Genomic DNA, 24,634 nt, shown 5'->3' with positions numbered 1-24,634 from the left:
ACCCACTCCAACTTAAACTGATCATTTCATTTCCATTGCTGCCATCCTGATCCACTTCACTTGGCATCTATTTCTCATTTAACACAGTGATTTCAGGGCTAGTTTTCTTGTATCAAATATGCTTTCAACTCCTCTGTAAAGTTACAAGTAAGCTTTAAGAGGCATCATTTCATTCATCAGACCAGAAACTGTCAGTGACTTTCAACTTCTCAAAGAACTGGGCTTAAATTTTCCACCTCTGTCTTCTGGTATCAGCCTTCCTTTCATGTTTGGCTTCCCATTCTTCACCAATGCTGTGTTTCACAAAGTCTGATTCCCTGAACACCAAGCTCATTTCCTGCTCTATGTCTTGTTTCTGTTCTGCCCTGGCTTAAAATAATTTTCCTTTCTTTTCTGCCCTTCCAAAGCCCTATCCATTTCTCAGAGTTCAGGTAAAGGTCTTTCTTCGGCATTTGTCATGTCCAAATACCGCAGCCACCTCTGCTTCTTGAATACCCAAATCAGTGCCGGCATTTACTCTGTCTTTGCATGGATTTTTTAGGGGTCTGTAAAAGTTGCGTGTGAAACTGGATTATGAGAGTATTTCAGGTAGGCTTATGTCTTCTATAATGGCCAACTAATAACACTTAAAAACAATTGAGGAGTTCCCATCGTGGGTCAGTGGTAAGAACCCAACTAGTGTCCAAGAGAATGTGGGTTTGATCCCTGACCCCACTCAGTGGGTTAAGGATCCGGCGATGCTGTGGCTGTGGTGTAGATTGACATCTGCATCTCCGAGTCAGCCCCCAGCATGGGAACCTCCATATGCCGCAGTGTGGCTCTAAAAAGCAAAATTCATAAATAAAATATAAAAAAAATAAAAACAATTGAACCATGACTATGTGCAGCCCTTAACACACATTGTCTCATTTGGCCCTGACAAAAATCATCTATGAAGTAGCATTAGCCTTCTTTTATAGATAAAGCAGGTAATCACACTCCAGACTAAACAGATCTACTACACTGATGAGCAAATGCTTGTTAAATAAAAAGACTTACTTATCTGTATAGATCTTATAGCATTTGCATATTTTACTCATGTTTTCATAATTACTTATTCATGTTACTGCTACTATAGGCTCCTCCAAGTCAAGATGAAACAAAAGTTTAGAGCAGAAAGAGCTTGGATCTTAGAGTAAGCCAGATCTGAATTCAGGTCTGCTGCTAATTAGCATTTTAAGATTGGGTGTTTCATGTCTCGGTTTGCTTATGTATCAGTTTGCTTATTTATAAAATGTAAAGATGTACAGAGTATTGAGGTAAATAACTGAGTGCATTTTCAGTGCTTAGCATAGGGTCCAGCAGCTAAAAGGGCAATTTTTTTTTTCCTTTTAAATTTTTATGGCCATACCTGCAGCACATGGAAGTTTCCAGGCTAGATACTGAATCCAAATCATAGATGTGACCTATGCCACAGCTGTGGCAACACTAGATCCTTCAACCCACTGCGTCAGGCGAAGGATTGAACCTGTGCCTCCAAGTGACCCAAGTTGGTACAGTTGGATTCTTAACCCACTGCACCACAGTGGGAATTCCTAAAGGGCAGATTTATTGTTATCATTAAGGTTCATGTTGGATTCATTTCCTTGTCTCTGTGTTTTTTAGTGTGTTTTATTTTGTACAATAGGAAATGTATTTTATATTCCAAGCCAATATGCACATGACTATGTGTATATGTAATATCTATATATGTATGTAACACTATATATGTAATTTCAAAGTAGATAACTATATAACTTTATATGTAGTTATATAGTCATATATAACTATAAAAATAAAACAAAGTATTACTTTTAACATATTTCCTTTATGGTAGTGCTGTTCAACCTTTTTTTTTCATTATTACCCCCTAAGGATTCTTTTATAGACATTCTTCCTAATAACCTTCTCCATGAAATTTTAATACCACAGACATATTTATATCTCTTTATGTACCTTAAGTATGTCTGAGCTTTATACATTAAAGGAAGTAGAAAGCTTACTTTTTTATTCAATGTGGTATTAAAAAGGAGAAAATAAAATTTTTATTGCAAAAAGTTAAATAAAAATGTAAAAACTGTTAATATTGAACATAACTTTATAACTGCTGAGAAACATTTATTTACTTATATAAATGGTAATATATCAAATTGCATATGGAGAGTAGCAATTGATATAAATGTGTAATACATATATAATAATTTTTAAAGCATTCAAAACAATAATTTTCCAGAAAAATTAAAATAATTCTTAAAAGATAATTTCTTTAAAAGTTTTAGGGACATTAATATTTTTAAACTTCTGCTTCATATGAGAAAACAACATTTAACCTATGTAGCTACTACTCATTTACATGTCAACATTTTTTTCTTTTCAGCATTTGATATGCTAATGTTTTGAATAACATTTTTATAGAAATAATAAAATAAATTTAAACTCTTAGTTTTTAATCCTTAAAGCTTAAGTCACACACAAAAGCCTAAGTGGCAGCCACAAGGCAGCCCATGGGCGCACAGAGGCACCTCTCACCATATGACTCTGAGATAAAGTGCTTGGTCAAGAAGAATTCCTCCCATCACAGCCATTTATTGAATAGTCTTTTATAGCCTTATCTTGTACACACTTTGGATATCTTCCAGGGCCAATAAAACCCAGTAGAAATTAGATACAAAGGAGTGGGATTTTGTTGGTTTTGGAGGGCCAGAAACCATTGTCAGATCTAAGATGATTCTTCCCCAATACCCAGTTTTTACCCCCTTACAAATGGTATTATTCCCATTATGAATGCATGCCTTATTAGTGTGATGCCCTCAAACACTTTTCCCCATTGTTTCTCTTTTTTTGAAACATTTATCTCAACCTATTATGAATTTTGACCCACAATTTAATTAAAGATGCCCATAGTCATCATGTATGTATGATGAATACATAAATATGTTTTAAAAACATTATCTTTGTTAAGAGTTAAGAGGAACTGCCACCACTGTGGCTAAAATTAAAAAGATAGAAAAAAAAACAAGTATTGGAGAGCATGTGGTGTAATTGGACTCATATGCAGATGAGACTGTAAAATGGTGCAACTCCTTTGAAAAACACTTTGGCAGATGCTTACGAACTTAAATACACACTTAGAATATGATTGATAACATCCTCTCCTAATTATTTATCCCAGAGAAATATAAACATATTTCCACACAATAACTTGTAGACAAATGTAAATAGAAGCTTTATTAGCCAATAACTGGGAACAACCCAATATCCATCAAAGGTGGGTGAATAAACAAATTGCAGTGTATCCATTCAGTGGAATATTACTGACCAGTCTAAAAAGAATGAACTATTGATACACACGACAGACATGGATCTCAGAAACATTAAGCTGAGTGAAAGAAGCTAGGCTAAAAAGGATACATACTGTATGGTTCAATTTACATGAAACCCTGGAAAAGACAAATACAGTCTAGACTCAGAGAAAGCAGTTTGCTAGTTGCCTGAACATGCAGGTGGTGGGGATTGACTAGGAAGGAGCAGAGGGAACCTTTAATGTTGATGGTGGTAATAGTTACACAAGTGCATAAATCTGTAAAAAGGCAATGAATTTGAAATAGGAGCTTTTTATTGTATGCAAATTACTCCTCAGTAAAACTGATTTTGGAAATGTCAAGAAAAGACCCTTTTATTAACTATAATTTTGACATTGGTACAGGTTCAAAATGGTAGATGTCTTAAAATCTTTATGGTGACATTTTAAGTGAAGATTATAATGATTCCTTTCAGGGGGAGGGCTTCCCAGCACTGCCTTATATAGAGATGGAGATGTGGATCTGATGCAACAGTATCCCGGTTCTGCTCCATCCCTGCTCTCATCCTCCCTGTCAGGAGGAGGACAAAGCATGTCTTTTCCAAATGCACAGTGTTATATTTACATTATTATGAAGTAGCAGACCATTTGATTTGTGTTGTTTGCAAACAAGTATAACTAAGTAATTAAAAGAATGAGTGGCTCACAAAATGAGTCATTCATAAAATACTCATTGAGAAATTCCCGTTGTGGCTCAGTGAGTTATGAGCCCAACTAGTATCCATGAGGATGTGCATTCGATCCTTGGCCTTGCTCGGTGGATTAAGGGTTTGGTGTTGCCATGAGCTGTGGTTTAGGTTGCAGATGCTGCTTGGATCCCACGTTGTTATGGCTGTGGAGTAGCCCAGCAGCTGTAGCTCCAATTTGACCTCTAGCCCAGGAACTTCCATATGCCACAAGCATAGCCCTATAAAGCAAATAATAAAATAAATAAAATAAAATAAATAGTAAAGTAAAATAAAATAAAAACTTATCGCGTCTCTAAAATGGATAGACTGTTTCTAGGTACTATGAGACAGGACAGAGATGAGCTTGACTGCTTCTAACCTCTGAGCATTCACAATCAAGAGACAACATGTGTTATATGTATATTGTTATTATTTTAATTTTACCAGATATTACTGTGCACCAGGTATCTGCCTCCCAGGGTCTCATGCTCAGAACTAGTGCTGCCAGGTGCCTGCCTGATGACAGCCACCACAGAGCACAGAGTGTGCTCACTGCAGGTGGCTTTCCAGTGTGAAAATCCGTTCTCTGCTCACCAGCTCTTTGAATTTTGCCTAAGTTTTGTAAACATTTGATGACATATTTCCTCATCTTGAAAACAAAATATAAATTTAAAAATTATATGTAGCATAATGCAGTGTAACATTTATAACCTAATCCTCACAATCTTTCAATAACATGATACTATATTACATATTAGTCTAATATTATAATAGCATAATAAAGATGATGAGGAGGACAACATCTAACTCCCAGGATGTAGTGATGTTTATAATTAGTATTCTGTGTTAAACATTAGCACAGTGCCTGACACAGAATAGGCATTCAGTAAACATTGGCTACTATTTTTACTAATATTTTACAAATGAAAAAAATGAGTCTTAGAAATATTAATTAACATGTACAAAGCTAAACAGCTTCTTAAAAAGTGCCAGAAAGAGATAAAAAGTGTTTCTTTCTCCTAACCTCATGCTTTCCCCTATACCATATAGCACTTCTAGTATTTACAAAAAACTTTTCAAATCTCAATATCAGCAGCACCAAAATTCATCATAAATTCCAGAGGTAGGAAAGATTTTTCTCTAATAGAAATGGTTAGATATCAATATTCATATTGTTTCTCTTTTTTCAATTATTTCCTCTTATATTTTCCTTCAGATTGAACTCCATGAATTTCTATGGCCCCTTTAATAATGGAGACTCTCTTTCTATGGAGGGAGCCATTTGTGACTAAGAACTGATGCCCTAGTTTTATTTCCCTTGATGTTTATTCATGAGATATTTGTGTTGTGTCTCCTATGTGCATAGCACTTTGCTAGGAAATGTAGGCTCTTTTAAAAATGGATAACACAGTTTCTTAACTGAAGCAACGTATGCACCAGAGTACAAGCACAAATATATCTAGTGTAATAAGTATATAATACACTGTACTCTGCTTCATTCAGTCACTCACCAATCAGTTGTTGTGTGCCATCCAGGTACTACTGTTGTACTAGCCTAAAGAGATAGAGGGATAGATAGGACTGCTACTCCAGAAGAAATCCCATAAGTGAGTCCAACATGTAAACATAAGACTGGATGGTGAGGTGGGGCAGGTCCCGCTGGATCATGACTGAGCAGGGGTATGATGGAGAAAACCTCTGGGAGTCCAGAGGGATCATCAGGATCACACATACCATCCCAGGGTAGGCTTTTTATCTTTCTCTTCAAGCTGCTCAGAAGCCACTAACAGGGATGTGGCCGGAAGTGATGTTTACATTTTCTGTGATATAAAGAACAGCCTGGTGGCCATGTAGTGGGTGGATTAGAAAAGCCAAACAGAAGTTGGAAAAAGTGGAGAGGAAGCTTCTGAAAGAAGCCAAGAGAGATATCCTAAGAGTGAGAACCCTGGCAGTAGTGGAAGGGGTGGAGGGGTGGAAAGACATTTGAAATACAAGAAGGCCTGTAACCGGGGGTGGTATATGTGGGACATAGAGAGGGAGGCCGAGGATGAATCTACTGGACCATATTCAGAAGGATGGGGGTACCTGCCTGTTCATGGCAAGAACGGGCTTGAAAAAGAGAATGAGGTGTTCCCATGTGTGCTTTGAGTATTCATGGTATCTTCTGATTTAAAACTTGAGCATCTTTGGACAGTTAATCTATAATAGATTCCCCTGTCCCAATGCTTAGGAGCTTGACTATGAGTTTTTCTTTATTCCATTTTAATTTTTCATTCTTTTTAATTTCAAGATTGCACATTGTTGCTTTACTAAAATAGAGATAAGCAGAGTAGCATGATAAATTTAGTAAACTGTATCAGAGCAGAAAGATAGAGATAACATATCTGCCAGTTAAATTGGGACATAGTCTTGCCACCACTTGATCAGAAACTACCTTTTTTTTTCAACATTTTAAAAACGTGTATTTTTATTCTGCCCTGAAAATAGTCTCTTTGCAAGTTCAAATTCCTTGGTTCATATGCAGTTATTTTTGAAATCTTAATTCATATGTCCATTCATCCTCTTTCCTACAAAGCTAATTATGTAAATATGTCTAACACCTTCAAATGAGCACCTATGGTATGAACTGATTTACCAGTGGAACTCAAGTATGAGATTTCAGACCCTGAAGCATATTTTTTCAAAAAGGAAGCCAAATATTCTGGAGTGTGCCTGCTTTTGGTCCTCTCTAATTTTTGCTTAAGGATAATAATGGATAGCACAGCACTCCTATGGCTTGCTGATTGACTAGTAGAAATTACAGCAAAATGTACATGATGGAGACGTTTTCATCAGTACATCCTCTATACTAAGGTTTAGTCTGTGATGTTACCCATAAAGGGGGACTATTAGATCAAATAATTTGTGAAGCTTAATTTTTAATAAATGTCCATGTTATTAGACCAAATCTATCAGTCATTTTTGAAAAATTTTAATAGACTTTCTTTTTAGCAATTTTAGGTTTACAGAAAAACTAAGCAGAAAGTACAGAGAGTTCCCATCACTCTTCCTGCCTCTGCAATTACTCTGTTATTAACATCCTGCATTGGTGTGGTACCTGTGTTACCATTGATGAACCAATATTGAGACATTATTAACTAGCATCCATAGTTTATGTTAATATCTTTTTGTCAAACATTGTATGGATTTTGACAAATGTATAATGACAGGTATCCACCATTATATTATCTTAAAGAATGTTTCAGTGCCCTAGAATTCTTCTGTGCACCATCCCTTCAACTCTGCCTCCCTTTCCCTGAAACACTGCCATCATCCAGTCATTTTGATGTCCTATCAATAGTCCAACGCCCTCAACACATTCTCTTGTTGTTGTTATTGTTAATGAAATGTTGCTAGGATGAGATAGACCAGTAGCTACTGAAGGACATTTTTTACTGAATTCCTGGTTACTTTTTATTGTTTCTCTGATCTAAATAAATCTGTTAGTTCACATTAAATATAGAAATAAAACTTACAAGCTGATAAATATACTAAGTACTAGATTTGCATTGTTTCAACCTATCAACTTCTCTCAACCTTGTATACCCAAGCAAATCCACAAAAATGGCAAGTTTAAAAGAAGAGGCACACAGGCTTCTAGACTTACTTGAGCATCGTATGTTGCTATGCCTCAGTCCTAGTGATCATCCAGCTCTAAAACAAGCTGTCCTGTACTCAGCAAGCCAATTGGTGATGACTTGGTGTAACTATATCTCAGTTTCAGGTGGTAGCTGAGCTTTTATATATGGCAGGTTACTGCTTTAAAACAATCATTTATATTCACACAAAGGCTGCAAGATTATATTTATAAGCCCATTTTTTATACTAATGCAACTATTTTATTAATCTTTCAAGTATTGTCTAGAAAGATTATTAAAACCATGGAATTTTCATCAATCACCATGTATTCTTTTTAACAAAATCCCCATTTGATCCCGTTCTCCCAGTCACAAGCAAAAAAAGTAACATCAACAGACATAAGCACAAATTAGCATGAAATCAATAAAAACCAATACAAGGGAAGATAAACATATGTATTTTTAGATATATCTCTGTTAAATATGTTCTTTTTATTTTAGAATCTTAAAAATGAATGTAATTCTGATTTCTATTCATATACTGAAAAATCTGCTTAATAACATTGAATATCAAATCCATTTTTACTTTATCATTTTCCATTTGATATTAACCACTCTTGCAAAAATATAAGCAAATCAACATGTATAGATTGTAAATTGTATTCAAGGACCACAAATGATGAACTCAGGATGAACACAACAATTCGAAGACTTTTGGAATAAACTGTTGAAATAGTTTACCCAGGGCTCTGTGGCTTTGATAATGAAAGAGGGTATTTTCCCCTCTACCTGCTATGCTGACAGCAATCTTAGGCACAGATGATCTGGATTGGTATTCCTCTGTAATATATCACAGGTTTGATTGATGTTGATCATAGTGGGTGAAGTTCAGACAATATCAGCAGTTGGCCATTAGGAAATCAAAACCTTGTTTTGATGTTTTTCCAACATTGTTAATGTGATCAGAGTTCCCCGTGCTATTTTCCTAATGGAGTACAGAGCATCTTATTGGATGTCCCATTGAAGGATCTAAAGATATTTGGGAGGAGTGTATGAGAGCTCATAATATATGCTTTTGGACTAATGTTACTGGATTACTTCCTGCTTTTAACAAGACTCAGCATAAGGTAGCTATTTGAAGAACACAAGTGTGGCCTATAGGGGCCCCATGGTCAGCACAATTTTAATTTAATTTAAATCTTGCTTCCAGTGAGATTAATCAATTAAGAGTATGGTTCATTTCCACAGAAATGAACAGAAAGAATATGCTTTTTAAAGAAATCATTAAGGGAGTTCCCATCATGGTTCAGTGGAAACAAATCTGACTAGGAACTATGAGGTTTCAGGTTGAATTCCTGGTCTTGCTCAGTGGGTTAAGGATCCAGCCTTGCCATGAGCTGTGGTGTAGATCACAGACGCAGCTCAGATCTGGCGTTGCTGTGGCTCTGGCGTAGGCCAGCAGCTGTAGCTCCGATTAGACCCCTGGCCTGAAAACCTCCATATGCCACGGGTGCAGCCCTAGAAAAGACAAAAAGACAAAAAAAAAAAAAAAAAAGAAAGAAAGAAAGAAAGAAAGAAAATGCATTTCCCACCTCATATAATTCAGTTCATGATCCACTAATGGGTTGCAACTAACAGCCAGAAAAACATGGGCTTAAGTAACAGCAGTATAAATCATGTGTTGGCAAAATGGAAGATGCTTTTCTACTACGACTCCACCACACTGTGCCCACCTGATGCCCACATGGGGGTGTACTATTTAAACCACATATAGGTCCATATTGGGGCAACACAGCCAAAACGGTTTCACTGTCATTGACAGAAGAGTGATTCCTGAGCCAGGATTAATTGCACTGCTAAGATATAATTACACACAATGCTTCTTATCTGATGGAAGGGCACTCAAATTTTGGATAGGATGTAAATTCAAAAATGATATTGTTTTGGCAAATGGATAAAGACTGTTTATAGAGTTCATGTAGAACAAATATGTTTATGACTTTCCAAGAAAATAAAAACAAAACTATGTAATGCATAGAGACTTGCTCTCGGGAATACCTACAATTATTAAGAAGGTATAATGTTCTCCAGGGAATATTGTTAAGTGAAAAAAAAGGATTAGAACAGTGTACATGGGGTGCTATCTTCTATGTAACAAAATGATAAAAAAATACATACACATACTTTACATCTTTTATTTGCTAAAAGACACACTGATGATATAAAAACCTAAGAAGACACATGCTGGGGATCTGAATCCAAAGAAACTTTTTTAAGTGTACTTTCTCTCATAATTTTAACTCAGATAATCACACAATGTTTTCCATTTTCAAAAACATTAAAAAGCATATCATATATGCAGGATAAAACAAATATCTCAATGTACTTATATTTAAGCAAATATAAATATTGAAATGGTTAGAAACCAAGATTTTAATGGAACAGATTAGTTTCAAGTCAAAGGGCTAAATTGAAAAGCCCAGTAATATTCAATTGGATTTGGAAATAGCACTGTGAAATTTTTTTTCCCCTAAAATATGTACAGGTGTCTTTTGTTTAAGACCAATAATTTATTTGCAAATTTTCCAGCACAGAGAATTAGTGCTTCCTGAGGGGGTGGGTGATTGCAGGTGAGGAGGAAAAAATGGGAGGATGAGCTTATGGCCTCTGTTTATCCCAGAAAGCAGAGAAGTTGGAAAATTAAAGGGCCCATGACATACAGCACTAACAAAGAGGTCCCAGTTAGCAAACAGTGGGATGGCTGGTACATCAAAGGGACATTTGGTCTACCTGACTGAAGCCCATGTGTTCAGAGTTTGTAGTAAAATAAATAAGAAAGATGGAAGAAAGAAAGAAAGGAAAAACTAGAACAACAGCAAAAAAACATGGTCTTTGATTCCTTTCTGAGGAATATGACATTTCTTATTAATGGACCCTTTATAGTTATGGGCATCTGGGCTTCAGACGTTAAGTCAGGAAAGGCTGTTCCTATAGAATTGGCTGAAAAAGCCAAAAAATGGAAGAAACCCCAGTGGCTACCAATCTCCTACTAATAGATTACTAAAATAAATAATAGTACATCCATTTTATGGACTACTGTGAAACCAGTAAAAATAATGGAACAAATTTTATGAAATGACATGTAAAGTTGTCCAAAATAAATTGTTTAATGGAAAAAGTAAATTTCAGAATAGTATAAAAGGCTTTATCCCAGTTTTGCATGAACTAAAACAATATGTGATATGCAAGTAAATGTATTTGCCTTAAAAAGATGGAAGTCTGGCATCTTCGGTATACATCTTCGATATGAGACCATACCACTAACAGTGGGCACCTCTGGAACTTGAATTTGACAGCACCTGTGGATGGGATAGTTTGAGAGGGAACATGTGCATTTCATTTCATATATTCTTAAATCACTTTAATTTTTTTTTTTTTTTTTGGCAAGCGCGCATTGATCTTGCAATACATCAGTAAGAAAAGAGATGATCCTTTCCATGTACCAGTTATACTTTTGTTTAACCTGTCTCTCCCACAGGTGCCAGGCTGCAAACAAGACTTGCCCCACAGACTACATATGGAATAATCACTTCTGCAGGTGCCTGGCTCAGCAAGATTTTATTTTTTCCTCTAATGCCGGAGATGGTAAGCCCAATGGTGTTCTAAAGACTAAATGCCAAGGGTCTCTATTTTGATTAACAAATACCATAATATTAAAATCACATGTTCAATATTCATTCTCATGCTTTGACCTAAGTCACTGCAACACAGGACATTTTCTGCTTCATACTGGAATTGTTTTGAACTTCTTTTTAAAGGAACCTGCCTGTCTTTGTGCACAACCCTTTAATGAACCACATGAAAAGGAATAAGCTTTTAAATGCTTTTTGTTGTTTCACACCACACCTAGATCCAAGTAAGGTTATAAAAAAGATGTTCTGACTGTGTTTGTCTAGACTCTGCGGATGGCTTCCATGACATCTGTGGCCCCAACAAGGAGCTGGATGAAGAGACCTGTCAGTGTGTGTGCAGAGGGGGGCTTCGACCTTCCAGCTGTGGACCCCACAAGGAGCTAGACAGAAACTCATGCCAGTGTGTCTGTAAAAACAAACTTTTCCCCAACTCGTGTGGGGCCAACCGAGAATTTGATGAAAACACATGCCAATGCGTATGTAAAAAAACCTGCCCAAGAAATCAACCCTTAAACCCTGGAAAATGTGTCTGTGAATGTACAGAAAACCCACAGAAATGCTTCTTAAAGGGAAAGAAGTTTCAGCATCAAACATGCAGGTAAGAAATCTTCAGAAAGAGTATTTATTTCTCTTACTGGAACTAGTTTTCTCAACCCAAAGCAATTTTCTCAATCAAAACATTGATTGTTAGAATGGGACTAGATTAGTTCTAAAAAATGAATTCTGATGTTTTATAACCAATGCTAAACTTTTGTGGGACTGTGATTGCTCCCAAAAAAGCAAGATGGGAGCCCTGGGAACCAAGACCAGATCTAAGGTCAGAACGCACTCTAAGTCCTTGTCCCAGAGACTAAGGTAGTAGTTCTCAACACGAGTTGGAGAACAGATGCACAGGATCGTCGCCTGTGGAGCATTTGCAAAATACATCCAGGCAGTGCACATGTGTCCCCACCAAAAATGATGATAATACTGTGAGATGTAATTTTGGACAGCTGTTCCAAGCGCAGAAAAGGTGCACAATTTACAAAAGATAGGATAGTACCATTGACTGTGGAATCACATCTAGAAATGAAAATAGTTAAGCTAAGTATTTAATGAAATTAGAGGAAAAAATCAGTACGTTGTTAAAGGTTACTCAAGACATTCCTAGACCTGATTTTCCTCCTTTCTTCCCCAGAAAAATAGGAGTCTCTTGAACTCAAACACTTTCAGTGTTAACCACTGAACTTCTTCCTCTCTGGTCTGAGAATAAGCCAGCCCTGTGCTTTGGCCGTTTCCTCCCACTTTCCTTTAGCCTGGCTCCACCAATTATGCCCTCTCTTCCATTCCTTTAATGTCCTCAACTCTACTGTCCTTCTCCCTCACTTTACAAAAGCTCTGAAGTTCTTCTATTTTATTGGCATCTAACTGCAATATTGAGCATTCTTTAGCAACCAAGCCCTGTTCTTGTCTTCTGAATGGCTCTAAGACCAGGCATCTGAGGTTTATCTCTGTCTTCACCTCTCATCTCTCATGTATTCATCCTACTGTTACCAGTGTATGCCCTAGGAGTCCATGAGACCCTTCACTGCCTCATCCAATGGACAATGTGGTCTTTCTGTAACTTGTCCTTTCTGTAGTTGTGTAGTTTCTCTTCAGGTGCCTTCTTTTCTGGTTGAAACAACATTGTGCTTTCCTGGTTGTCCTTTTTGTTTTCTCAGCCTTTGTTCTCCATCACGCTCTCTTCTTCCACCCACTCTTTGCAGATGGTGGTAACACCCTTTCACCACATGATTATTCACAGGACTTTAAACTTACCTTTTCATTTATTTACAATTTAGTATCTGCATGGATGTTCATCATTACTTTTATCTTCAGTAAATTGTCCTTTATGATTCTCAAGAGTTTGTGCTCACATTTCGCTTTATATTTCTCTTTTTTTAATCTCCTAGAGCATCTATTTCACTTAATGTTATAAATGAAGGCAAATAAATATACTGGTGTAAATGCTTATTAGGAGTATTTCAGTTTAAAAAACAGAGTATCCAAACTTCATTCTACAGAAAAAGAACCTGATGACCTGAGAAATTAAACTACTTGCTCAAATTTACTCAACCAGGTAGTAATAAGGTGCTATCAATAATGCAGATGTTTTATACCCTTTGCATTACAAAACACAATTACATACAAAATACAAATCAAGTTCATAAGACACTAAATACTAATCCAAATGCCAAATAGCTGTATAGCAAATACACACAGATGGTTTTGGGTAGTTGTCTTTTGTATACAGAATTTCTTAGATCTTTTAATCCTCAGAATTTTCCTTTTACTTCATAACATAGCACACTTACAACCCGAAATTAACTCCAAGTACTATTCTACATTCTTTTCTAAAATTTGCCTAAAATTATATTAAATTGACTTTTCTGGGGATTACTTTATGTTTCTGATGATCTGCCCACACTAACATATAAGCTTCTGCATACAGACTCCCATGAATCTAGGTATCTCACTGATAACATTTTTTCCCTTTATCATTCCAGAAGACCTTACAGGAATCATTTTGTTTCCTCCTTAGAATATTTTGAACATAACTATATTCCAGTTTTACTTGCATATCCTACTCTAATTATCAAAAGGATCCAGAAATGAAGAATAAGAATGCTACATCTTATGAAAGCTCATTAAAACATTTTGTATATTAAATCTGAGTGAACCCAGTTTACAGTGACAAGTTTTGTTTACATAAAACTGACCAGCTATTATATTTTTCTACAGAATTCTTGTATTAACTTAGTAGGAAAGATTCCTGTCATTGTATTTCTCCTTGTAGCATACATTGTTTCCCAATAGCTTTCTATTTGCTGAATCTCTCCCCATGTTCATTTTCCTAAGTGTATATAATTCCAGGTTTTGTACATCTACTAAAGCAAAAAAAAAAAAAAAAAAAAAAAAAACCATAGTTTAATATTTTGAAAATATATATACTCCTCATTTTCTCTTCATACTTATTCCAAAAGTATGGCAGGCAGGGTATACATTCTGTGGTTGGTTCACTGCTTTAGTCAGCAACTTCCATTGATTATTGAGAATTGCATCTTTTTAGTAAAGGAATACCAGTGGCCTTATAATAATGCATTTGTATTAGAAATGAAAATAAGTAATACTTTAACTAGATGTGCTTTCTTTTCTGGAGCAAAAGGAATGATAGTTCCGAATCACACTTGTAGTTTTCCTGTCGTGCATTTTTGATGTCCAGGCTACCTTGCACTTTCCTCTGTGCCTCCATCCCCATTGCCCCATGTTACTTAGACTCACCTTCCAAAAAGCCCCTCAGACATGACTCCCATTCAGTGTAGCAATTGGGCTGCCAATGGTATTGGCTTTTTGGTGGTTTGGCCTTTCACCATTACTAGAAACTGGACATCTAGGGTAGAAGAGGGACCCCATAATGAATATTGTCCCTTGCTGACCCTGCCCCTGCCCCCTGACCATACTGTTTTCACATAGAGCCCAGGTATGAAAGGGAGTGTGAGCCACCATGGTGCAGCCAGCCTGCTGCCATCGGCGCCAAGACAAGAGTGAGGGCGGGGCCCTCGCTGCAGACCCTGGTCCTGCCAGAAGGGCTGGGCTCCATCTCTCAGAAGTCTGGGTTCCAAACGAGTCCCAGATTCTTATGAAGACTGCTGGGCCTATGTGATCACGTGAAATTGGCAGACCTTAAATATTCACTTTCAAAATTTATTTTATGTTCCTTTCATCCAGGAAGCACAGAGCACTTCAAAAGAACTAGTACTAATAATACCTCATTCTCCCACTTGTTATATCTGCAATCAAGACTGGGCTTTTGTTGTTTTTTTTTAAGTTTTTCCATTCCTCTTAAATTTTGTAATTCCGGGCACAAACTGTAGCAATTTATAAACTGGAGAACAGTTTTATGATAAAATGAGTAACTTTGTTCTAGCTTGAAAACTTAGAAAAAACAGTGCTTAGAAAAAAAAAAAAAGTGCTTTTGTAGCCTAACAAATTCATCACCATGGTCTTTAACAGAAGTCTGTCCTTCTTTGTTCCCCTAGTTGTTACAGACGACCGTGTACAAATCGAATGAAGCATTGTGAACAGGGACTTTCATTTAGTGAAGAAGTATGTCGCTGCGTCCCTTCATATTGGAAAAGACCACATATGAACTAAGACTGTACTCTTTTCTAGTTCATAATTTTTTCTCTTATGGGAAACTGTGTTGCCACATTAGAACTCTGAGCACAGAGACTTTGTGGGACCCTGGTAACAAAGACAGAAGTCAGTTTCCGGAACCACGTGGAACATTAACAGAAATGGACTGGAGTTCATCTGCAAAAGACCTCTTTAAAAGACTGGTTTCCTGTCAATGACCAAACAGCCGAGGTTTTTCTCTTGTGATTTAAAAAAGAAAGAATAATGACTATATAATTTATTTCCACTAAAAATATTGTTTCTGCATTCATTTTTATAGCAATAACAATTGGTAAAGCTCACTGTGATCAATATTTTTATATCAAGCAAAACATGTTTCAAATAAAATGAAAATTGTATTATAAGATGTTCAGTCCAGTACCATCTTAGGCTACAGGCAAAACCTAATATTATGAAAATACTCATTTCCACCTGCCCTTTCTCTTTTTCTCTCACCAGATGTCAGATTTTGATTGCTATGGAAAAGTTTGATCCTGTAGAAGGAAGTTTCAGGGAGACAGCAGTTGCTATTACGTTTTAGTTAAACTTAGTATATTTAATGAGTATAAACATTTTAGCACATGATGCTTTTGAATTTATAGGCAAGGGAATAAATAGAGATTTGACATATCGTCTTAAAAGAATCAACATATCATCTTATAAGATAGTCTACTTGGCATGTCCGAGTGATTGAAAGTTACTCAGTGTTCTAGGAGCATCCAGATTCTTAGCCTGGAATAAGACCTCTCAGTATATATTAAAATGGTTTTACAATATCTTACTCCAAAAGAATCTTTTCCAAATATTTATTTGCTTCTGACCAGCTAAAATACTTTTTGTAAGCTGAAGTGCTCCTATCCAACACATACAAAATAAACTGGAAATGACATTTAAATGCTCATTTGTGTTTAAAAAAGGAGACATTTCAGTCACACAAAGTGCTTGTTTCATTTTTTTAAAAAGGCAGCACACTAAAAAAACGCATGTTTTTCTCTGGGAACAAATAGTTTACCTACATAAATATAACCACAAGAGTGGTTTGCTTGTTGACAGAGAATTGATTATTTGCTGGTTGGACATGGCTACTAGCAAATGAAAATACATGGCCACTAGCAAATACATAAGAATAAGTCATCCTGAAAGGAGGAAAAAAATCTAGAGTTATATAAAAATAAGTCTCTTGAAACTTGCAAATTTAACAAAAACATTTTAAAATGGTATAGGAGACTATCTCAGTACAACACAAAATATTAGTATCTATATGCTCTACTATAAAATAATTTATTTTTTAAAAAGATTTGATTAAGAGGTTGATGACCTAAAAATATTGAAACACTGAGTATTTTCTTTTTTGCCTTTTTTTTTTTTAAGGCCACAATTGCAACATATGGAAGTTCCTCGGCTAGGGATTGAATCCCACCACAGCTATTGCAACGCTGGACCCTTTAACCCACTACTCTGAACCAGGAACACAACCTTTGTAGGGACCCGAGCCACTGCAGTCAGATTCTGAACCCACTGTATCACAGTGGCAACTCCAACACTGACTGTTTTCAATACTGACTTCTAAAACAATGTTACATGCAACAATTACTGAATTCCAGTTACATGCTCCACACAACTTTAACATCTAGTTCATAAAATCAGATTTCTTATGTATTGGGAAAAAGAAGTCATCATCTAAAATTCTCTCATTATACATTTAGGGACTGTCTATATTTTAGTAAAGATGACTCTGATGCTTTTAGGCAGAAGAAAATATATACATTGTACAGTCTACCTACCAGCTAAGGTCTAGATAATTTTCAAACTTGAAAATTAGCAAACAACAACAATAATAAAAACAAAAGAAAAATACAAGTAAATTTGACAGCAACTACAGTTTTATCAAAATTTCGAGAGAACAAATTCAAGAGTCATTACAAACAGAAAAAATGGAATCATAATAACATCTTTCCACCTGATGGAGAGGCATGATTCCTTGTGCAAAAATGGTGACCTTCTGTGAAATTCACCTGAGATTCAATTTAATAATTTTCATCACATTTAAGCCAAGAATGTAAGACAAACATTATGTAATCTGTTATGTCAATCTGGTCAATCATTTTAGTCTTGATACATTTTAAACATATTAGTTTTTTTAGTTAATTTAAAAAAAAATCTATTCTAGGTTACAAATGAGCCCCCTGAGAGGCCACATAGAGAGTATTAGAACCTGGTACAATGACCATTGTAAGTTATCAGCTTTAAACAAATTTAAACTATGTGTTGACAATTAGTTCCTCAGAATATATGGGTAAGCAAAAAAAAAAAAAAAAAAAATCACTTGACCGAAATTTAAAACGTGAAGCATGCCAGAAAAAATAACATTTAATTTATCCCTGGAGATGTAATAATTTTGGTGAAAAGCAAGAATAACATCAACAAAGACAATACTTTGCCAGAGATTTTTGTAAGCAATTTTACGTGGACCATAAAAATCTCACTCCACTACATTATAGTAATTGAGGTTTTGTGGTGCCAGTTAATGAGACGGAGCAGAGACCAAGCTAAACAGTCATTTAAAATATTAGCAAATAGGATTCAGCATGAAGCTAAAATATACAGTGAGTGTGTTCATAAACTCTGCAAGACTCCAGTTATCCATCCAGTCGATTCTAAAGGATAGAAAGATGAGGAAACACTGGAAGCTATGCAGCAACACTTCATCTAGCCAAATCTTGGAAAGTTTATAAACAGAATTTTATGTCTAGAAATCGAATACTGTATACTCTTGTTTAAAACTCAAAGAACAAAATATTTTGGTATGCAGTTAACAAGAGCTTCCAGATCTTATTTCCACCCCCGCCCCCCGCCTTTGGAAGGGGTTTATGCTAACTGCTTGAGTGAAACAGATTCCATTATTAGACATTTAAAAATAGACTCTATCCTCCACACCTATAGTACTAAAAGCAGAAGTCTGAGGGGTGACCATCAGTGGCATACCCTGAATGTACTTCGTTAAGAGAAGGGAAAAGGATCACTCACTAGCCTGCGCATCATCTAGACTTCCTCTGGGGGCACCTGCTCTGAAGGAATTTTATTCAATGAGCAAGAGAAAAGAAGCAGACCCCACAGGTGAGAGAGGTCACTTGAGAGCACTTATGGCACAATGCCAAAGTTTATACCCCTCCTTACCTGGTTGCATTCCTATATTCACCCACCCAGGAAGTGCTGGGGCAAAGGGTCCCTTGGCTCCACTTCATCCACACTTGACCTTCCTTTAGCAGGTTTTCCAAAGGATGCTTTTTTGGGACTTTACCTATTGAACTGAAAATGAGAATACAGAGGAAAAAGAGTATTTCCCTCTGCTGCAGTAGCAGACAGTGCATTGACATGTCTGATGTTTCTTTATCTAGATGAACTGTAGAAAGTTCTGAATAAATCCAATGATGGTATCCTAAAAAGCAATTGTTTAAGGAAGTCCTTGACACGTACGTTGTAAAGTAAGTACTAGTTTATCTGTTCATGTTTGATTTTTTAATATATTGGCTCTTTTTTAAGTGGGAAGAAGCTATCTGTTAACTTGTGGAAGTGTAAATGGGGTTTAATGGTTTGAAAAAAATGCTTAAACCCAAGTTCCGCAAATCTTTTATCTTCATTCCAAGGCCAACAACTCATCACTTTATAAAATCATCTTGTAACAGAAGACACACTGGACTGGGAACTATAAGCCAAGCATTTAATCCTGACTTTTCTGCTTTGTCCTTGAGCAAATCACCAAAATCTTCTAAGTCTCAATTTCCTAAACTGTGAAAGGAAGGAGCTGAATTAAACTGTGTGTGATGCCCATCTCTGAAGTTTACAAAGTTTGTACTAAACTACATTTAAAAAGAGCATTTCTAAGAACTTCAGGGATGCCCCATTCCTGAGGTTAGTGACCCTGTTAAGAGGAAATATTAATCTTTTAAAAATGTTTCGTGGAAGAATTATAAATGAAAAAATTGATCTCCCTTATACTATAATTCTAATTCTTAAATTCTAATTTAGATAACTCAAAACATCATTTTTTTCTGATTTGTTTATATCAAAGGTGGTCACACATGGAGACGTTGGAAATTTTCTTTCAACTGTTGGAAAAGTAAATATGTCAAAGAAACAAAACCAAGCACCTTTCACAGACAAGCAAAAATTGCAACTTCCCATGCACTGTTTCCAAACCTCAGTCAGAGGCGCATGTACTATATCTCACCCTGGCAAAGCTGCTGCAGCAGAAACTGACTTCCAACACGATCTGCAGTTCTGATGACAGGACTTGATTAGGAACTGGGCCTGCACCATCAGGATCTGGCATCTACACATTTGTAAGTACAGAGGTCAAACCATCTAGTAGTAACCATAGTCTGTCCACAGACTTAACCATAATGGTTTTGAGTTGATAAAAATGATTTTAAGACATCATTAACAACTTCTTTTAAATCCAGTAATAACTCTCTAGATAAGAATTTGAAACTCTCTCAATCTGAAATACTTAATTTTTCAAATAAATTTATAGTTTTAAAAGAAGAAAAATATTTATATTCAACACATACTACCTTATGTGACTTTATAACAATATTTGTAGTATTTTGTTAATGTGGAATTTTCTCATCATTTTAAAGCAGTTGCACATAATCTTTTTAAAAATTAATTTCCTTATATTTAAATTATTATATTTAAATTCAGTAGAAATTCTTTTTTGAGAATATAATTATACCTCCACCATGTAACTATGTAGCTGACTTTGTCATTAAACTTTAATTTTAAAAAGACTGTCTTCGACAACAACAATAACAACAAAAAGACAAAAAAAAAAAAAAAGGAAGGAGTTCCCGTCGTGGCGCAGTGGTTAATGAATCCGACTAGGAACCATGAGGTTGCGGGTTCCGTCCCTGCCCTTGCTCAGTGGGTTAAGGATCCGGCGTTGCCGTGAGCTGTGGTGTAGGTTGCAGACGCGGCTCGGATCCCGCGTTGCTGTGGCTCTGGCGTAGGCCAGTGGCTACAGCTCCGATTCGACCCCTAGCCTGGGAACCTCCATATGCCGCGGGAGCGGCCCAAGAAATAGCAACAACAACAACAACAACAACAACAACAAAAAGACAAAAAAAAAAAAAAAAAAAAAAAAAAAAAAGACTGTCTTCGGTTTGAGTCATATATTGAAACACTTGCCATCAAGATTCCACTGCACTCTTCCTAATGTGTAAAAAAATGTATCATATCATATGTCACATTATTTATATTTCTTATTTCCTCTCTATGGCAGTTTTTTGTTTTTTATGGCACTACTTTGTGCTCCCCATGTCTTACTTAGCCTAAACAATAAGCTTTAACTCCTGATCATTTCTCTTCTTATTCCCATCTTCTGATGTTTCTACTCCACAGTGTTTTTCGCAATTGTTTCTCAGTGATATGGTTTCACAGGAAGGAGGCAGGATGTGGGTTATGTCAAATCCAACATCCCCACCTTCCTCCAGTTCTACTCCAGGCTTGTGACTGAAGGACTGGTGATCCATCGTCAGATGGTGTCTCTTAATTTTGATGTTTTTGAAGCTTCTGTTTCTCCTTGAGCACAAAGTGAACAGGTCACAGACTAGAATTTGCTACTAAGAAGGAGGACAAAGGAAGGGAGGGAGAAAGAAGGAGGGAGGGAGGAGATGAAAAGATGAAAACAGGAAGGAGGGACAAGAAAAAGGTGAGGAAGGGTCAGAAAGGAAAATAAGACAGGCAAAGCAGGCACAAGAGAATATTAAGACAAGAATGAAGCTTTAGAATGACCTGTTAGGAAGGGGATGGAAGTGTGGCAGACTCTCAAAATGCACCAGAAAAACTCAGCAGTTTGTGAACAAGAAGACAAAGGTAAAATTGTACTACCTGCTGAGTAGTTCTTGAATTGGAATATAGTTTTACTAAGCAAATGGTGTGAACACCATGACAGTTCTTTGAAAACTGGTAAAAGTGAAATAAAACAATTACTATAAGATATTTGACATGAAATAACTTCCCTCTCTACTTGTGGGCCTGGACACTGAATTCACATCACTCACCATCTATTGTTGGGAATTGCTTTTGAGAAGATCACAAGGAAACAAAGAATTTCTTCATCTCTAAATTTAAAGCAGATGTTTTTGCATGTAATGTCAGGTCACGTGAGAATTTTGTTGTGATATTTTTTTCCTGACAAGTAATGTGACAGGTTTACACTGTGTGTGAGGAAATGACAGGCTCTGATTCCCCTGTAGCATGTCTGGGGAGCAATGACGGGCTTGCAGGATGCAGTAAAGAGGAGTGTGACTTCCCCTGGATCCTACTAGAGCGTACCCACATTCCTTGCTCTGGGGAACCTGATGCTTCAAAAGGCTGAAGAGATACTGGAGGTTGCAGGGTTATCTTGAACAATCCACTCTTTGCATCTGAGATAATTCCTGGGATTTGAGTTGCACCTCAAAGGGGTTTTTAGCAATTCTAAAAGTCAACCTCTCATTTTTCACAAAGGAGAACTGCTAAAGGTTTCTCCCATGACAGACAATGGAGGAACAGAGTGCACATGAAAACACAGGGCAAGCAACTGTTTACAATGACAACCAATGTGTGTTCTACCAATTCCTAGGTTGGACACCAGACCCCCAGACCTCATTCTACAGAGCAGCCCTGCTTTTATCTGTTTTATGTCTAGATATTGGGAGGGGTTCTTTTATTTTTATTTTTAAATTTTTTTTATGGCTGCACCTCCAGCATATGGAAGTTCCTGACCTTGGGCTTGAATCAGAGCTGCAGCTGCAGGCCTATGCCACAGCTTGCTGCAATACTGGATTCTTAATTCAATAAGTGAGGCCATTGATTGAATCCACGTCCTCATGGAGACCACAATGGGTCCTTAACCTTGTGAGCCACAATGGGAACTCCAGATTTTATTTTTAATAAAAGTCCTTTGCCAATTCTCTTTTTATAACTGCTCTAAAATATGACATTTACCTTACTAAATTACTTTAACAAGCTCTTGCTCTCTGTCAAAGCCATCACCTCCATAGAAGCAGCTGTGGCTAAGTTTGGCCAAAAGCCTATAGGACTAAAATGCCACTCCTCGACCAAAGAACCATCATGTGGCTGCAAGGGCAGTATGCTCTTATCAGGAGAGAGAAAGAGTTCTTAAGTCCTGTGCAAAATGCCCTAGCTGAAATGATGCTTACAACAGAGAATTTATGAGAAAACCTAGGTAGGTTCAGTTTTATTAAAAAAAAAAAATCACTGGAAAATAGCTTACAAAGTTGTGTTAGTTTCAGGTGTACAGCAAAGTAAATCCGTTATGCATATGCATATACCCATTCCCTTTCTGATTCTTTTCCCATATAGGTTATTACAGAGTATTGAGTCAATTTCCCTATGCTATACAGTAGGTCCTTGTTACCTGTCTATTCTATATATAGTAGTTTGTATAAATAAATCCCAACCTCCTAGTTTATCCCTCCCATCATGTTTCCCCTTTGCAAACCATTAAGTTTGGTTTCAAAATCTTTGAGAATGTTTCTGTTTTGTAAGTTCTGTTGTATCAATTTTATTAGCTTGCACATATGAGTGATCTAATGTGATATTTTTCTTTCTCTAATTCAGGCTTTAAAAAAATTAAGCTCATTGAACAGCCTTTGACCAAAACACAAATATAACTCAACATGAGCTGAGCTGGAGCACCCTCTAGGTTGGATGGATAATCAACTGCTCCCCTTCAGCCACAAGGCATTATTCTTGGGCCACATACATAGTCTTGATTTTCTCATCCCTTATGAAGAGGTGTCCCACCAAGGACTTTGAATCTGTGAACAAAGGGGAGCCTCCCTCATCTGAACATGCATAATTTCTGTCAGCAGGTTGGTATGAACTCAGCTCATTTTTAAAAATGCTTTGCCCTATCTCAGTCTGATCAGCTGCCGTAACAGAATACCACAGACTGGATGGCATACTCAACAGAATTTATTTCCTCACATTTCTGGAGGCTGGACATCCAAGATCAAGGAGTTGGCCAGGTGGATTCCTGGTGAAATCTCTCTTCATCACTTGTAACAGCGCCATGCATCCTCACTGTGTTCCTATGTGGTCTTTCTTCAGGACATCTGGGAGGGAATGGTATCTCTGGTATCTTGTCCTCTTCTCATAAGGACAACTGCTCTCTCAGACCAAAGCCCCAGCCGTATGGCCTCATGTAACTGTAATTACCTCCCTAACAGTCCTATTTCCTAATGCAGTAACCTTGGGGGTTAGGGCTTCCATGTAGGAATCTGGAAGGGACACAGTTCAGAACACTGCAGCCTGTGCAAATTTTAATTGGTAAGAAAAAGTTGAATGCAAATCAAACATTTGGACTCCAAAGAAAGTTTGGCAGAATGCCTGCATCATGTTGGGTGCTGGTGTGAGAGCATATGTAGAGAAAATACCTAATTCAGGAACTCAAGTTATACCTGATTCTCTGGGGTGTGTGTGTGTGTGTGTGTATATATATCAGAATACCCTGTATTGTAATAAGCCTGTGTTGATCCCATTATCTGATGCTTTCATGCATCACCACACATTCTTAATTTGTCAGAAGGAAATCTGGAGATAACTGTGGCAAATCTAGAAATGATTTTTTTCAAGCAAAACATAAGCTGGTGATTGCATTCAGCATGGGGATTCTATGGGTAACCAAGAATCAGAGCCCCTTTTGTTGATTTCAAAGAGAAATTCTTTCATTCCTTGGTTGCAGCTGGTTGCAAAATTGGCAAAGACGTTCGTGTTTAGAAGAGCACTTAATCCACAATAAGCCCTCAGTAAGTAATTTCTATAATTTTTAGTAGTTTCCAATGCCAAATCCTTTTTTCACCCAGCATTAAAGTATACAGAATTTTAGCCTCATTTACAAATTGCAACAAAGTTCCGAAGAGCAAAAACTTGAGAAATTGTCAGGACTCAGCCAAGTATAAAATTTTAGAATCTGAATGTATCACCACTCGTGATTATAACAAAACAATGTTGTAATACATTTTGGAATTCAATCATACATTTTGTCAAATTAGGTCATGAAACTTTGTGCTTTAA

At 36.6% G+C, this 24,634-nt stretch overlaps 1 protein-coding gene and 1 long non-coding RNA gene across 2 annotated transcripts in view; both read left to right on the top strand.

The window, feature by feature from the left end:
• Positions 1-15,915, top strand: part of VEGFC (vascular endothelial growth factor C) — a 93,954-nt gene extending 78,039 nt beyond the window's left edge. The window contains 3 exon segments of the mRNA NM_001445462.1: positions 11,203-11,309; positions 11,621-11,954; positions 15,415-15,915. Of these exon segments, the coding sequence (NP_001432391.1) occupies positions 11,203-11,309; positions 11,621-11,954; positions 15,415-15,529 (556 nt within the window). The 3' untranslated portion in view covers positions 15,530-15,915.
• Positions 15,916-19,365: 3,450 nt separating this feature from the next.
• Positions 19,366-23,544, top strand: LOC102162142 (uncharacterized). The gene is given in 3 exon segments (NR_201382.1): positions 19,366-19,462; positions 19,623-19,893; positions 23,177-23,544. It is a non-coding gene; the product is annotated as an uncharacterized LOC102162142 (long non-coding RNA).
• Positions 23,545-24,634: the final 1,090 nt, after the last annotated feature.

This window comes from Sus scrofa, chromosome 15 (assembly GCF_054392235.1).
Source record: "Sus scrofa isolate SSC_HxYL_T2T_F1_AM1 chromosome 15, Sscrofa_HxYL_maternal_Yorkshire_Landrace_v2.0, whole genome shotgun sequence".
Taxonomy (NCBI): domain Eukaryota; kingdom Metazoa; phylum Chordata; class Mammalia; order Artiodactyla; family Suidae; genus Sus; species Sus scrofa.
Note: the sequence above shows the minus strand (reverse complement) of the source record. Positions and strands in the feature narration are given on the sequence as shown.